This window comes from Helianthus annuus, chromosome 7 (genome assembly GCF_002127325.2).
Source record: "Helianthus annuus cultivar XRQ/B chromosome 7, HanXRQr2.0-SUNRISE, whole genome shotgun sequence".
In the NCBI taxonomy this organism is placed as follows: Eukaryota; Viridiplantae; Streptophyta; class Magnoliopsida; order Asterales; family Asteraceae; genus Helianthus; species Helianthus annuus.
The window spans coordinates 110,035,626-110,050,194 of NC_035439.2; the positions used below are offsets into that span (position 1 = coordinate 110,035,626).

The following is a 14,569-nucleotide window of genomic DNA, read 5'->3' on the forward strand; positions in this document are numbered from 1 at the left end:
TGGTCTTGTGGACCAAGTGGAACAAAACCTGAAGGTTCCTGTATGTAGTCAGCCGGATTAAACTGACCTACGTAGTATGGAGTAGGGTCGTCATAATTCCGGTGCGAAACCGAACGTTGTAGAGGTATGAAGGAAGGTTGTGGGTTGTTGGGATCATTTTCTGAATCTGGCCCAAAGGAGTGCCGGTAGGATGGCGTCGAGCTGTGCGAAGTGGAATGCCTCGCGGGTTCGTAAAGATCTCTTCGTCGTTGTGGCTCTTCGCTTCGTGTCATCGAAGGATGTCTTGTACCAGATGGTCCAGCCTCGTTATCGTGATGTGTCACGATTTCTCCTCGGCCTCTTCTTCCCCTTCCTCTTCCTCGGAATATAACAGGTGGCATTTTCCTGCTCCAAAACTTATTAAAAATCAAATCGAAAATAAAGACAAAAAGAGTAATAATCCGAATTTGTCCTAAGTTCTTGTCTAGACTCAAGTATGTGCAATTGTGTCATTGAGATTAAACACAATAGGATAGTGTTTAATTCACTCAATGTTGGCTCTGATACCAACCTGTCACACCCCGATTTCCACGTGTCTCACCGGTGGGCCCGGTGGGGGATTACCGTGACGATGTTGGCAACAATATAGTCAAACCACACAATTATATAATGCACAGCGGAAGCTTAAAGATAAATATATAAACTCAACCTCTGGTTGTAATATCAAATGTATTACAGAAGTTGAATATATCCACAGTGGATCGTAAATAAACATAAAGTATTGTTCCATCAGATACTGCAATCAAGCTTGCGAGACTTATCATGACGCTAGGGAGCTAATGCCAGCCAATTTACGTTTAGGTACCTGCACTTAATCTTTTTGGGGAAAATACGTCAGTTTACACTGGTAAATACATTCAACTGACACATTTGAAAATGTTTATTAAAATTGATTTGAATGCACGAGGCACAAACTCTTTTATAACTTGGGAAAGTTATAATAAAATCTTGTGAACGTTTTACATGTTCTTTTATGCGTTCAGTAGCCCGGGTCGTGCCGGGTTAAAGATTTATAGACACACCACGTTTGCGTAAAACCGTAGTATAAAAACCAACGGCTACGTCTTTTAATTTTAATGTCGACACTTTATACCGGGTGTACGCCTACACCGGGATGTCGATGGTCGTGGCCATTTCGTAAAATGATGCCAAGGATATCCGGGACAACGGTCATTAAACCCCCCAAAGGCTTATAAGCAACAAAACTGTTTAAATGAGCCGATCATATTTAATCAATTAACCACCTAAGCGATGGAATTATATAATGCTCAATCAAGCGGTATTAATATACCGTAACCCAAGCCCATATAGGGGAAATAAGTTAAAGTATTTACCTTTGCAAGTATATTTCCTTATTTTGGATTAAATCACCGATAGCTTTTACTGGGGCTCCTAATCTGGAACGAAGGTTTTAATTAACCTCTTAGAATCCTAACGGGTCGTTATAATGGCCGTAGCCTAGACCGGTTGGTTCCGATATATATAGATATGGTTTAATCGCGCGGAAAGGCGAAAACCGAGTATGGAGTGTGATTCTGACCCAACAAGTTCAGGGACTTGTTTTATATGGGTTAATGGTTCACACTCTGGATTTTAGGGGTTCAAATGATATTATTTGACCCGTATCGGCTAATGTATGAAAACTAGTTTCATAAGCCGAACCGTGCGCGCAATAGGCGAAACGGTTAACCATGAGAGTCGTACGCTTATTTCCTAAGTCAATATGCCTTAAATGGGTTGTGGTATCAGTAGGATACCTTCCGTGACGCCCGTAACGAGTTTAAGTTAATATTATGCCCCGTAGGGGCGTTTCGGTCATTTTAAAGACTTTAAAAGAGCTTTTCGAGTTCTACAGGAAATCTGAGTTTCCCGAACAGCTTATAAAGCTTAAAATACTTTATTTATTATTTAAAACCAGTAGCAATTGGAATCGGGTCAAAAGACCTTGTAGAACTCATGTTTTGGCCAAAAAGGGCATATTCGGTATTTACCGAACCGTAGCCATAACCGCAGGTTATGAGCAAGGTAAAAATTATTAAAAATCTTTAAAATTCCCAAAATATTAATTTATAACAGTGGGTAAAAGATTTGGTGACGAAATCTTGGTTTAGATAGGCGTTATGCTAATTGCGCCGTTAATTACTAAAGTTTATTTAAATTGCGCTAATTAGCATAACTCTCATTCTAGACCTCGGATCGACGTGAAATTTTAAGGACATGCTTATAATTTAATAAGTAAGGTTTTGGTCCGTTCACGTGTCCGAAATACTCGTTTTAATTTTAAAAGGCCGTTACGGTCAACTTTTAGGCGAATGACGGAAATGCGCAAAAGACTCGGATAACTTATGAACCGACCACAGAGGTTTATACCAACATGTGACCTGGTCCTAAGAGAGTCCTAAGGTATATTTATACCTCACTAAAACGGGTCAGAACTGAAGTCAAAGCAAAAGTCAAACTTTTGCGACATTCGGCTCCGAACCGGTTCAATATAGCTAATGGTCGATTCAAACGAGCGCAAACAGGTTTATATACTTATTATCATGTTTTATGATTGTCAAAACAGGTTCCATAACATATACATTACAGATTATGCATAAATCGCTAAAATAGCTTTCTGTTGACTTTTTAACCGCACGTTTGACTCGACATTTGACATAGTTAGAGTGGTGATCAGAGGGAACCCTTTTAGGGGTTTATTACCTCCATTGATACCAACTTATAACCACCTTTGATTCGTCATAAGACAGAACCATCATGGACATAATTTAAAGTCAAACCGTTTTTACGACGGTTTGGTTTTTAGCTAAATACTAAGCATAAACTGAACTACGGATGATCAAGGTAACTTACAGAAGTTAGAACTTGAATATGGAGCAGAGAAGGATGCTTATTAGCTCTTGAGATGACCAGAGAATGTGTTTTTGAGTGTGATGAATGTTATGAACTTACTAGTGCTATTTATAGCAAATGTCATGGCTCAAGATCATTACACACAACTCTACAAGTGCCCTTGGATGAATGGCAGGTGTATTAGAGGGTTATGGGTCGAGTAGCGGGCACCCATGCCTCATTGATTGGTGTTTGGTCGTTCAAATGGTCCAAAGGTCAAGTAGTTACAACAATTCTGCATCTGGGCGTCTAATGCGGCCCGCATGGGAGTTCCATGCCATTTTAATGCGGGCCGCCTGAGTTTAAGAACTCAGACGCGTAATTGAGGTGGCTCGCGGCCCGCCTCAACTTAAGTCTAAACCTCACGCGGGCCGCCTGAGGTTTATAATTCAGAAATTTTAAATCTTTTGTCATGATTACAGAATCTGGTAATTAATAACGAAATCTTTCGTAATGATTTACCTGACCTTTCGGTTTTGAAGGGGTAACTTTGCGGTTTGGCCCTCGGTTATTTACCGATAGGGGCCTCGTGTTATTTACCCGCGTTATAAAGTCCCCTTTTAGTTTATTATTTATTTGGAAAGCCTTAGCTTTCACTGTTGACGCTTTTAACCCTTCTTATACGAATTTGAGTATAACTCTTTCGTTTTAAGACGGAACTTCGCGGAATTTATACAGTATATTCTAGTGAGCGTATAATACTGTTACGAAGTCTTGGGAACGTTAAAGGGTCACTCAGAGGTAATATTAAACATGTTGACACAGTTAACCCCTGTAGTTCGTAATCTCTCACTTTCTTCCGCGTTTCGCTTCCGTACGATTTATGATTTATTCGTTTGAAGGTACAAGCATTTATTTAGGGTTACTATACAGTATATTACCCTTGTTGACATTTATAACCCTCGAATTTATATACTTTCAAGGTTTGTCAAAATTAGTCCTTTATTTATTATCAATGCCACGTGTAAACAAATGACACGTGTTAACACATCATTGGACACAAAAATTCGAGGTGTTACATTTTTGGGCCACCCTGTTTTCTTCTTCTATACGAAGACGAAGAACAAGGTTCTCGACCGACATTTCCTTTCGCTTGTGTTTAAGATAATTCTTAAAATCCAACCAAGCAGGAGGTAATTTTTCGATCATGGCTGCCACTTGAAATGTTTCGCTAAGTACCATTCCCTCAGCGTGGATGTCATTTAGTATAATTTGCAATTCTTGGACTTGGTTCATAACACTCTTGTTATCAACCATTTTGAAGTCCAAGAAACGGGCGACAACAAATTTCTTTGTTCCCGCATCCTCCGTTTTGTACTTTTTCTCCAAAGACTCCCATAATTCTTTGGAAGTTTTGATATTATAGTACACATTATACAGCGCATCCGAGAGACCGTTGAGTATATAGCCTCGACATATAAAGTCCGAGTGCTTCCACGCCTCTACCGCGCTCAGAGCCTGAGCATCGGTCTCCCCTTCCGCAGGTTGGGAACGGTCTCCGTCAAGAACCTCGCAAGGTTCATGGTGGTCAAGTAGAAGAACATCTTCTGTTGCCACCTTTTGAAGTGGAGACCCGAGAACTTCTCGGGTCGTTCAGCATGACGCCACTGTGGACGCTCCCACAGTGTTGGCAGGGGTACCGACAACAACGTTGACGTTGGTATTTTCAGTCGACATTCTGAAAAATTCCACAAAACCAAGTTAATAAAACTGTTAGAATAATAAATGTGCTGATTTATTATTTTACTAACAAGATCGATGAGTAACAAAATCAGCCTCGTAGCTTCTAAGTCCAACTTTGAAGACTACGAGAGAAGATCTAAGAACCCAAAGACGAAGAAGGAGTAGAAGAACAGAGTTCTGTTTTGACAAAGTCGCTACTTTGAATCAAAACAGAGAAAAACCTTTTAAAACACAACCTGCTGTGAGAAAGAAAAAAAATTGAATTCACAGCAGAGAAGTTTGTGATTCTACACGAACGGTGTTTTAAAATTTGTTTTAAGATTGTAGGAATCCGTTCGTGTAAAATAAATAAAATAATTTATTAACTTGAAATACAAGAACAATAACAGAATTACAACTGAAAAGTAAATACAATTACAACTGAAAAAGGGAAAAACAAAGACAGAAAACTCGAACAGACGAAACTGTTCTTGGCTAAGGATCGTGTTAGACACGGGTCCCTTAAAACAAATTTCGTGTCTCCCAGGAGAACACGTTTGTTTCCAGGATACAACAGCCGCAAGCAGTTGCACAGCCGGTCTTGACTCCGACCCGAAGGTGTACCTCGAAAGTTTGAAGAAAGGTGAAGAGATCTGCTATTAGAAGATTGTAGAGAGCTTGAGAATTTCAGTATCTTGAATCTGCCATAGGAACCTCCTATTTATACTGCAGGTCTTGAAGAAAATGAAAAATGAATTAAATGGGTGAATTAAACTGCATTAAACGTCTTTAATGCACTTTAATTCGTCACTTAATTCTCAGTCAAACGCATTAACTTCGTCAGTTTCAAATGCTGAATGTAACTGCACTAGCATTAACTGCAGCAGGAAGCTTCCGCGCGCGCGCACGCAAGACACACTGCCGCGCGCGCAGGTCTGCAACCTCACGCGCGGTGCGTCCTCTTGGCTCACTGCCATGCGCGCGTGCGCCATACTCACTCAGGTCCATGCGCGCATGAGCGCGCGCGCAGGTTTGCACCCGCATGCGCGGTGCGTCCACTTGGCTCAAGTCCATGCGCGCGTGCGCCACGTCACCTGTGAGCCTATACGAGCGCGCCACACAGCAGGACCCATGCACCATGCGCGCAACCGCGCGACTCCGTGCCATGTGTACTCGCGCGCGCATGCGCATGACTGCCACGTCATGCGTCGCATCACCTACCACTTGGTCCTTGCAACCCTTGTGCTCCACCACGCGCGCGCGGTCAAAAATACAAAGGCGGCTCTCAAGCGGCTCGCGGCGATGCGAGCGTGCGAAGTGCAAAGTGCACCATCAAAGCGCCACATTGCGCCTCATCGCCCACGCCACGCGCGCGAGCGTGTGCGAGTGCGAGTGCGAGTTAGGGTGCTCCGCGCCCTTCGTGATGACACTAGTGTGTGCTTCCATGAAACAATAAGGATGGAGAGATCCTACTTAAATACCCCTTTAAGTTCCATCTCTCATCCTATGTGGGACAAGGTGCCACTTTCCCACTTATTTCAGCATTCAAGTTTCAAACACCAAACTTTGAGCATCGATATCTCATTCATCTTAGCTCCGTTTTGGACGTGGTTTAGTTCGTTGTGATGCCCTTCCAACGTAGAACACAAACTCACAAATAAATACATAAAACCCGCTCATTTTATTATATTTATGTTTAGTCCAAAATTAGGAAAAAATCATTTTCCTAACAAAATTTCCAACAGTTCTCAGCACTATTAGTTAATTTTACTAATAAACTATATATATACTAGGCAGATAAAATAAGAAGTTTAACACTAGATTGGTCTGATCGTTTTCACATCATTCATGGGATTGTTCGAGGGCTTCTTTATCTTCATCATGATTCAAGGTTTAAAATTGTTCACCGAGATCTTAAAGCTAGCAACATTTTGTTGGATGCTGACATGAATCCAAAGATATCTGACTTTGGTCTTGCTAGAATGTTTAGAGATCAAGAAATCGAAGCAAACACGAACAGGATCGTCGGGACATTGTAAGAATTCATAACCCAAGCAACTCCTGAGATATGATACGCTTTTAACTTGGTTATATTTCTAATCAAATCTTTCTACTTTTAGGGGTTATATATCACCTGAGTATGCTGTAGACGGGACTTTTTCAGAGAAATCTGATGTATTCAGTTTTGGGGTTCTTCTGTTGGAGATTGTAAGCGGAAAAACAAATAGAGAATTTTCTCGTGAGAAGGACAATGATAACCTTCTTACACATGTAAGTTTAATAAAACTAATGCCAACATGAATTTTGGTATGTAATGTAGTTAACTCTAGTTGCACTTTTTTTAATCTTAGGCATGGAGACTTTACGAAGAAGGCATGGCTCTTGTGTTGCTTAGTGCGCATATGCGTGAATCATGCGTTGAATCTGAAGTACTTCGGTCAATACATATCGGTCTCTTGTGTGTGCAACATCATACAAATGATAGACCCACAATGTTATCAGTTGCTTTGATGTTCGATCAAGATGGTGCATTGCCTCCACCTAAACAACCTGCATTTTTTGCAGAAGGCATTCTACCTAAAGTTAAACAGATCTCCGTTAATGATGTTACTATTACGATGTTGGAACCTCGATAAGTTTTATATGATGCCTTGGTCCATTGGGTATAAGTAATTAGTTTTCTTTTATGCATATGCTTTTCAAGCAAATGCACTTTTACATAGTAATGTAGATGTAAAAGAATATATTTAAATGACTCGTATAAGATGTATGAAGTGAAAATTATATATTTATACTTGAGATACATAGGAGTATAAGCCGCCGATATTAAAAACATTAATAATGTCTTACCTTTGATTCTCTTTTGATCCTTCAAAGACTGACGTAACTTCTATACCAATTATTAATCAAACCCTACTAACGGGAGTCCCGGAGGTATTAGATTTTATCCAAGGCAGGCTGAGATGTCTTGGAAGAACTATTCTAACATTAATTCTGCAAAGTTTCCATTGTTAACATGGATTTGTTGATGGTGCTGCTTTCTCATTCACTACGAGCAAGCTTGTGTTGTCCCATACCGTGGATCATATTTGTCTTTGTGAATATTAAGCTTTGGCATTCTATGTTGGTTCAAACCATCTATTAATCTATGAAGAGGATCGTCTTAGTGTACATTATCCTTCATTATTGGATTTTTATGGTTCCTACTTCCTCAACCCCTAATTGGTGTGGTAGCCTTTACCACTTTTGCACTCACAGTAATAGGTTTTGTCCATTTTGGAAGGAGGACGAACCATTTGAGAGTCATTCATGATTATAGGTCGCCATTTACCTACGAGGTATGAAGCAATTGTATGTTTAAAGGAGAAAGTGTGATTATTGTATATTGAGTTGTAATGCAACATACAAAACTGGAACACATTATATATTAAGGTGTCTACCAAACTAGATGTTACAACAAACTACTAAATAAATGCAACAAACTAATAACAACATGACTAGTCCAAATAACTACTCTAATATGTCGCCTCAAGCTAAATATGTGTATCGACGTGAAGGTTGGAATAAAGAGTGTCAAACCATGTAGAAGACAACTCTTTGGTTAAAATATATGCAACCTGGATAGCAGTACTAGGAACATCCATACATTGATACTTTGTGCGAGCACCATGTGTCGTATGAAATGAAACTCAATCTCAAGGGTTTTTTTGTATGTTGATGAAATGTCGGATTGATTACTAAATATGTAACACCAATATTGTCACACAAACCCTATGTAGGTGAAAGAGAATGATATATGTATAACTTATAGAAGGCATACATAATCTAGCAAAATGCACATCAATCTCAAGGTGCTTTTTTGTTAGGACACTTGTTGATTTGTTTTTTCTTTGTATTTACACATATCTATGTGATAGAAATATGTTTAATGCATACACACATTATACTATATTATGGCTACCAGGTGTGTGATAATATTCAAAGCAAGCATGAATATTTTACGATCATGCTTGATAATTTCAATAACTACTAATGTAACATTTGACCCCGTGTACTATTAATATTGTCTGCTTTGCCTCTAGTTGGGTTACTGATCAATTAATAGCTTGAGTGTAAAGTGAAATGGAGGAGTAAAATGTCTGGATAGTCCTTTTGGTTTGATAAATTTTACTTTTAGTCCTCAACTTTTTGAAATTACACTCCTGCTCCCTATGGTTTACAGATATGTTACACGGATGCTCTTGGGTATGGATGGGTGTTAGTTTTTAAGGTTAAGTAGGTGTAAAAGGACTAATATACCATTACTCTTAGAAAGATACATCAATTGTGTATAAAAAGAAAATACTGAAAAATTAGTTGGACACACAATTAAATAAAAAACAAATTAAAACCCCAACCTCTCTTAATCCCTTTTGCAGTCATCTTCCCCAAATCGCCGGCGACAAGATCCCGGCCACTAATATATTATAATAGTATAAATCGAAAAAAGAAACTTGATGTCCATCTGCTTCGCTTCACAGTCAAGTTTAAAATGAAATAAAATTAATTTAGATATTTTGAATGGGATTAAAGCTCCTCAATGTTTTATGATTTTTATTGGACCAGATATTTGATATCTTCAATTAAATATGCTAAAAATTTTGGGAACAAAATGGACATAAAGCTACAATCATATCAGATTATTTTTGTACCACAGACAAATTTTGTTGGATTAAATTACAAATTCCCCCCACCAGATCGTTTTCTCCACAACCAAAAGAGTGTCGCCTCGCCGGCGACTCGACATCCACAACCAAAACCCAAGTTGCTCAAAACAAAATAGTACCATCGAAGATCTTTTTCCCGACCTACCACCAAAGAGGTATTGACGTCGGAGACTGCCGACACCTGTCACCACCAGTGCCGGTGACTGCCGGCACCTGTCACCACCGTTCACTTTCCCTTTAACCCCCAACTGCTACCACCTCCGCACCACAATCCGATTCCACCTCCTATCACCAACCCCGTATGCAAGCCGATTCCACCACCACACCTCCACCTTCGTCACCGCACCTCCACCTTATCCTGTTACAACCCACCACAAGAAACCTCCGGTGAAAGAAAACCCTAACCACCATTTACTACACCTTCCCACCACCATTTTCCTTCCACGACCATCATCCTCTATCACCGTCTTCAATTTAAGGCTAGAGAGAAGGAGAGCAGCGAGAGAGATCTGGGATTGGCAGATGGGGTTGGATTGTTATATTGTTTTTATAATAAGTGGGCCCATAAATAAATATAGGGTAAATTACACTTTTCATCCTTTATGTTTGTAGCGAGTTGCAATCAATGACTTTTAACTTCAATAATTACAGGCACAATCCTTTATTTGAAAGACTCAGTACACCGTACGTCCTTTGACTCTAATCTGGTTAAAATATTCAGTTAAGTATAGTCACATAAGGGTAGTTTAGTCCTTATACCTAACTATTTAAATTATTTAATAAATCAAAGAAATTAGCATTTAATTATTTCATAAATACCCCCCTCCACTCTCACTCTCTCCCTCTCTTTATTTCTCTCTCTCTCTCTCAGTCTTCTTCACAAAAAAAAAAACCCAAATCAATAAGAGTGGTAGTGGTGGTGATTATCAACAGCCCCCAATTCTCCCCTTCTCAAAAACAATAAGAGTGGTGGTGGTGGTGATTACCTCAATCCTATTTGTTGGTTTTGAGCACTAAGTCATCGGAAAAAAAAAAGATATTACATTGCCACCGTCACCGGAAAAAAGAAGACTATTAGGACCGCTCCACCAGCATTACAATCATCTTCAATGGAGCAACTGATGATAAAGGGCTATCGTTAGCCGGTGTTCTTGAGATGTCTAGTTTGATTTCAGTGCTGATTTTGCTTTGGTTGCTGCAAGATCCTTCTGTTTATTTTATGTTGAGGTTGATTAGTTCTGTTGGCTCCTTATTTTTCAGTGTCATTATCTGCAAAGTGTCAATCTTTTTGGTTGATTAAACAATCTTTAGGAAACTACATGTAATAATACTTGTTCAAGACAGCGTAACAAAGGAAGTAATGCATGATCAGTGAATGGGGTGGGTGTAGGTTTTGATGGGTGATGTGTCTTGGATTGCAGGTTTGAAGTTTGAAACCCTAACTTGGGAAGAAAAGTGAAAGAGGGGTTTATAAGATGGGAGGAATAAAGAGTAAAAGGACACAAATGCCCTCACGTGCTAAGCACATGATCAGAGTTAACTTAAATTTCTAACATAGTTTGGGGTAAAGGACGTAATATGCAATAGGTTTTCCAAATAAAGGATTGTGACTGTAATTATTGAAGTTAAAGGTCATCCATTGCAACCCGCAACCCATAAATATATTTATTTAATCCTTAATTAATTTATATTGTTTAAATATAAAAGGGTAATTTTGTCTTTTCACCACACTTAGCGCCACAAACTAACTGTCATCCACTTCAGGTACTATCTGAGTAACAACCGAGCAAAACATAGGGAGCAGGAGTGTAATTTCAAAAAGTTGGAGATTAAAGGTGAAATTTTACCAAATCACAGAGACTATCCGGGTATTTTACTCGAAATGAAGTGATATATACTTATGTATGTGTATTTAGAAAAAGAAAGTACTCATGTTAGAGAGGAAAAGTGGGAAGCTTAGAGGGTAAGATAAAGGAGCTAGGAAGCATGTAAATCACTTCAATGAATTTAGAAACAGAAAGTAAGAAAGCATGTAAATCACTTCAAAGTACGCATCTTAGAGAAAGAAAAAGTACAAAGGTTAGAGGAAGAGAAAGTAAGATGAAGAAACTAGGAAACATGTAAATCACTTTAAGGAAATTCCCATATATAAAAAGAATTTTTCATACATAAAAGGCAATTGTATTTTGTTTCAAAATATTATATAATTTTCTTTTTATGCATGGGAATTTCCTTGAAGTGGTTTACATGCTTACTAGTTCTTTTCATATCATTGTCGCTCTCCAAGCTTCTACAAAGATGCTGCACACTAAAAATTAATCTTGATAGTTGGATTTCTACTGTAGTTCTATTGATGGAGAATCAACAAGAAAAAATATTATTGTTGAAAATCTGAAATTTGAATAGGTGTTCTTTCTTCATGACATATGGTGGGAACATTTATTTACAAATTTAAATTTGAACCACATTAAATACAAGGTTATCTTGTTTGTTTAAAAATAGAAGTCAACCAAGCACATCTAAAATATTTTCTATAACTCACAACCCTAGCAAAATGCATCAGATAAATTGGTTATAAAAATTGATAACGTTAATAACATTTAATATATTGATAATAAATATTAATGTTAGTTTGAAATTCATATTTGGACATGGAGATATTAGTATGGCTTAGTTATATAAATTAACATTCAGATTAGCATATATAACAACACTCGCAACAGAGGCATTCTCTTGGTAGTTTTTGGGTTCTATGTGACGATTGACCGTTTGAGCCTGTTTTTTGCGGGTGATGTTTTTGTGGAAGGATGGGTCAGACAACACTTGTGATCTGGGCAACTGTGTGTGAATAGTTGGTTGTAATATATTAATTAATTTAATTTAATTTAATTTTGTTAATAAATTTTTAATTTTAAATGGGTCCTAATAAATCCACATAGTATCATCTTATTCTAACATAGTTGATACGGGCCGTATAATGTTATACGGCCCATATAGAATAAAGTGAACCGACAAAGGCTGTGCCAGCAGCCTTTGTCAGGTCCTAATAAATCCACAAAATTAAATTAAATTAATTATATTGACCGTTTGATCCTGTTTTTTGCTTGAGGCATTTTCAGGAAGGTCCGTTTTTAGGGTGATGTTTTTGTGGAAGGATGGGTCAGACAACACTTGTGATCCGGGCAGCCGTGTGTGAATAGTTGGTTGTAATATATTAATTAATTTAAGAGTAAATTACAAGTTTTGTCCTTTATGTTTACATCAAATTGCAGGCATTGTCCTTTTGGCCAAAAGTTTACAGGCGGTGTCCTTAACCTTTCAAAATCTTACACGTTTTGTCCTTTAGGGCAAACCTAGTTAGAAATCTTAGTTAAAAACTGTTATGTGCAATGCGGGTAAAATGATAAAAAATGAGAAACTATATAATAAAAAAATTAATAATGTCTGACAGGTTACTTCAGAAATCATTATAGCCCTCCCGCCCCTCAAATCCTCTTCACAAAAGGGCTTTTGTATTGAATCTCAATCTCAAACTCAATCTCGATCAACCTGCAAAAATAAAGGACCGAAGAGGAGATCGCAGAGACACCAAAATTTCCAAAAAGCTGAAGGTCGTTCTATCTGCCGACGAAAGCCTCGAGTCAAAGTTCGGTTTCGATGTGTTCACCGAAGGCGAAAAGCGTCTCGGATGGCTCCTCACATTCACCACTGTACACTTATGTTGCCCTAATTTCACTTCATATACTTTATTATCAGTTCTAATAAAATGACGATGCAATTATATCATTTGCTCTTGGATTTGGATTGAATTGTTATTATTATTAGTGGATTACTTTGTGTTTATAGGTTTCAATTGTCATCTCCTATACCTGTTGTCCTCAAGAGTTAACATCTTTAGGATAAGATGGGATTGGATGTTGATGCATATATAAGAAGACGATATAAAGGGCAAATTGCAGACATCCAAATAGTGGAGAAAGAGGACCTGGCGTTGTTGCTTGTGGTATGTCTGTTGAAAAGTGGGAAGGTTACCAGAGATGAACTGAGGGTTGGTAAGGGGTTTGTGAGGGTTATAAATGGGGAATAGAAAGGGTTGAGAGGAAATTACCATTTTACCCTCATGTGCATTGCATATGACAGTTTTTAACTGAGATTTCTAACCAGGTTTGGCCTAAAGGACAAAAGGTGCAAAATTTTGAAAGGTTAAGGACATCGCCTGTAAACTTTTGGCCAAAAGGACAGCGCATGCAATTTGATGTAAACATAAAGGACAAAACTTGTAATTTACTCTTAATTTAATTTAATTTAATTTTGTTAATAAATTTTTAATTTTAAATTCCAACATTTTAAATTTTATGTTTATGTTAATAAATTTATAGATTTTACATTTCAAATAGCTATGTTTCCCCAAAAGGTGTACGTTTAAATTTCAAAATATCTCCTCATTTCTAGAATATTTGTATATAATTTATATATACTTGTTATATAAAGTATTACAAAACAAAAAAAAAAGTAGTTTTGTTATTAAAAATAAATGTAAAATTTGGTGATAATAACAGTTTTTAGCAATTGTTAACCTTATTAATTAGGGAAGAAATTGGTGTTTTTAACAACTGATTGTTCACGTTATTTTTGGCTTTCTTAATTAGCGCTTCTTGGTCTGGATGCTATGAGATATTCCCATGCAGTGTATCAATTTGGGTGGTGGAGCTTTAATCAAATGCGTGTACTTGGACCATTTACTTCTAACTATCAAGTGCTGGACCATGTTCTTTTTATTATGAAGAAGCTAGCCTTAATCTTCTTACACGTTGGTGTTCTAATCTCAATCTTGATAACTTGTTCAGCTAATTAAACGGTAAAGAAGAATCATAAATTTAATGATCATGGTTTAAAGTAAAAATATTTAACTATTAATATTTAAAAGATGTGCATATTTGCGCACCGAGATATATTCTTGTGATAACACCATGACTTAGCCATACAAAATAACATTCAAACAAATTAAGATATAATTTAGTTTCTCTGATAGCATACTTAGGCTATGTTAGGGGACTGGGGGCGGTGCCCAGTTCTCCGTGATAGACCATTTATAACGCGTGGAATTTAACAAACTTCCACCGCCACATACAAGTTCAACGAGTGATGGTATAGATTTCGTGATAATTTCAACGCGTTATGGGGTGTGAGTGATAAATGGATATGAGGGGGTGTGGGGGTTTATTGTTGAGTGTTGTGAGTGATGACCATTGCCATCAAAAAAGGTTGTG

At 37.8% G+C, this 14,569-nt stretch overlaps 1 protein-coding gene across 1 annotated transcript; it reads left to right on the forward strand.

Moving 5' to 3' along the window:
* Nucleotides 1–5,568: 5,568 nt before the first annotated feature.
* LOC110893259 (G-type lectin S-receptor-like serine/threonine-protein kinase SD1-1) lies at nucleotides 5,569–7,229 on the forward strand. Its single transcript, XM_022140374.1, has 4 exons — nucleotides 5,569–5,595; nucleotides 6,387–6,628; nucleotides 6,714–6,864; nucleotides 6,945–7,229. The coding sequence occupies exons 1-4, from the start codon at nucleotides 5,569–5,571 to the stop codon at nucleotides 7,227–7,229; spliced, it is 705 nt and encodes a 234-aa protein (XP_021996066.1).
* Nucleotides 7,230–14,569: the final 7,340 nt, after the last annotated feature.

Excerpts from the sequence above, each read along its gene's own strand:
- LOC110893259 (XM_022140374.1), top strand. The coding sequence starts at position 5,569 with ATGCGCGCGTGCGCCATACTCACTCAG. Across the intron at positions 5,596-6,386 it reads CGTGCGCCATACTCACTCAG|GCAGATAAAATAAGAAGTTT; the intron begins GTCCATGCGCGC and ends TATATATACTAG. Across the intron at positions 6,629-6,713 it reads AACAGGATCGTCGGGACATT|GGGTTATATATCACCTGAGT; the intron begins GTAAGAATTCAT and ends TTCTACTTTTAG.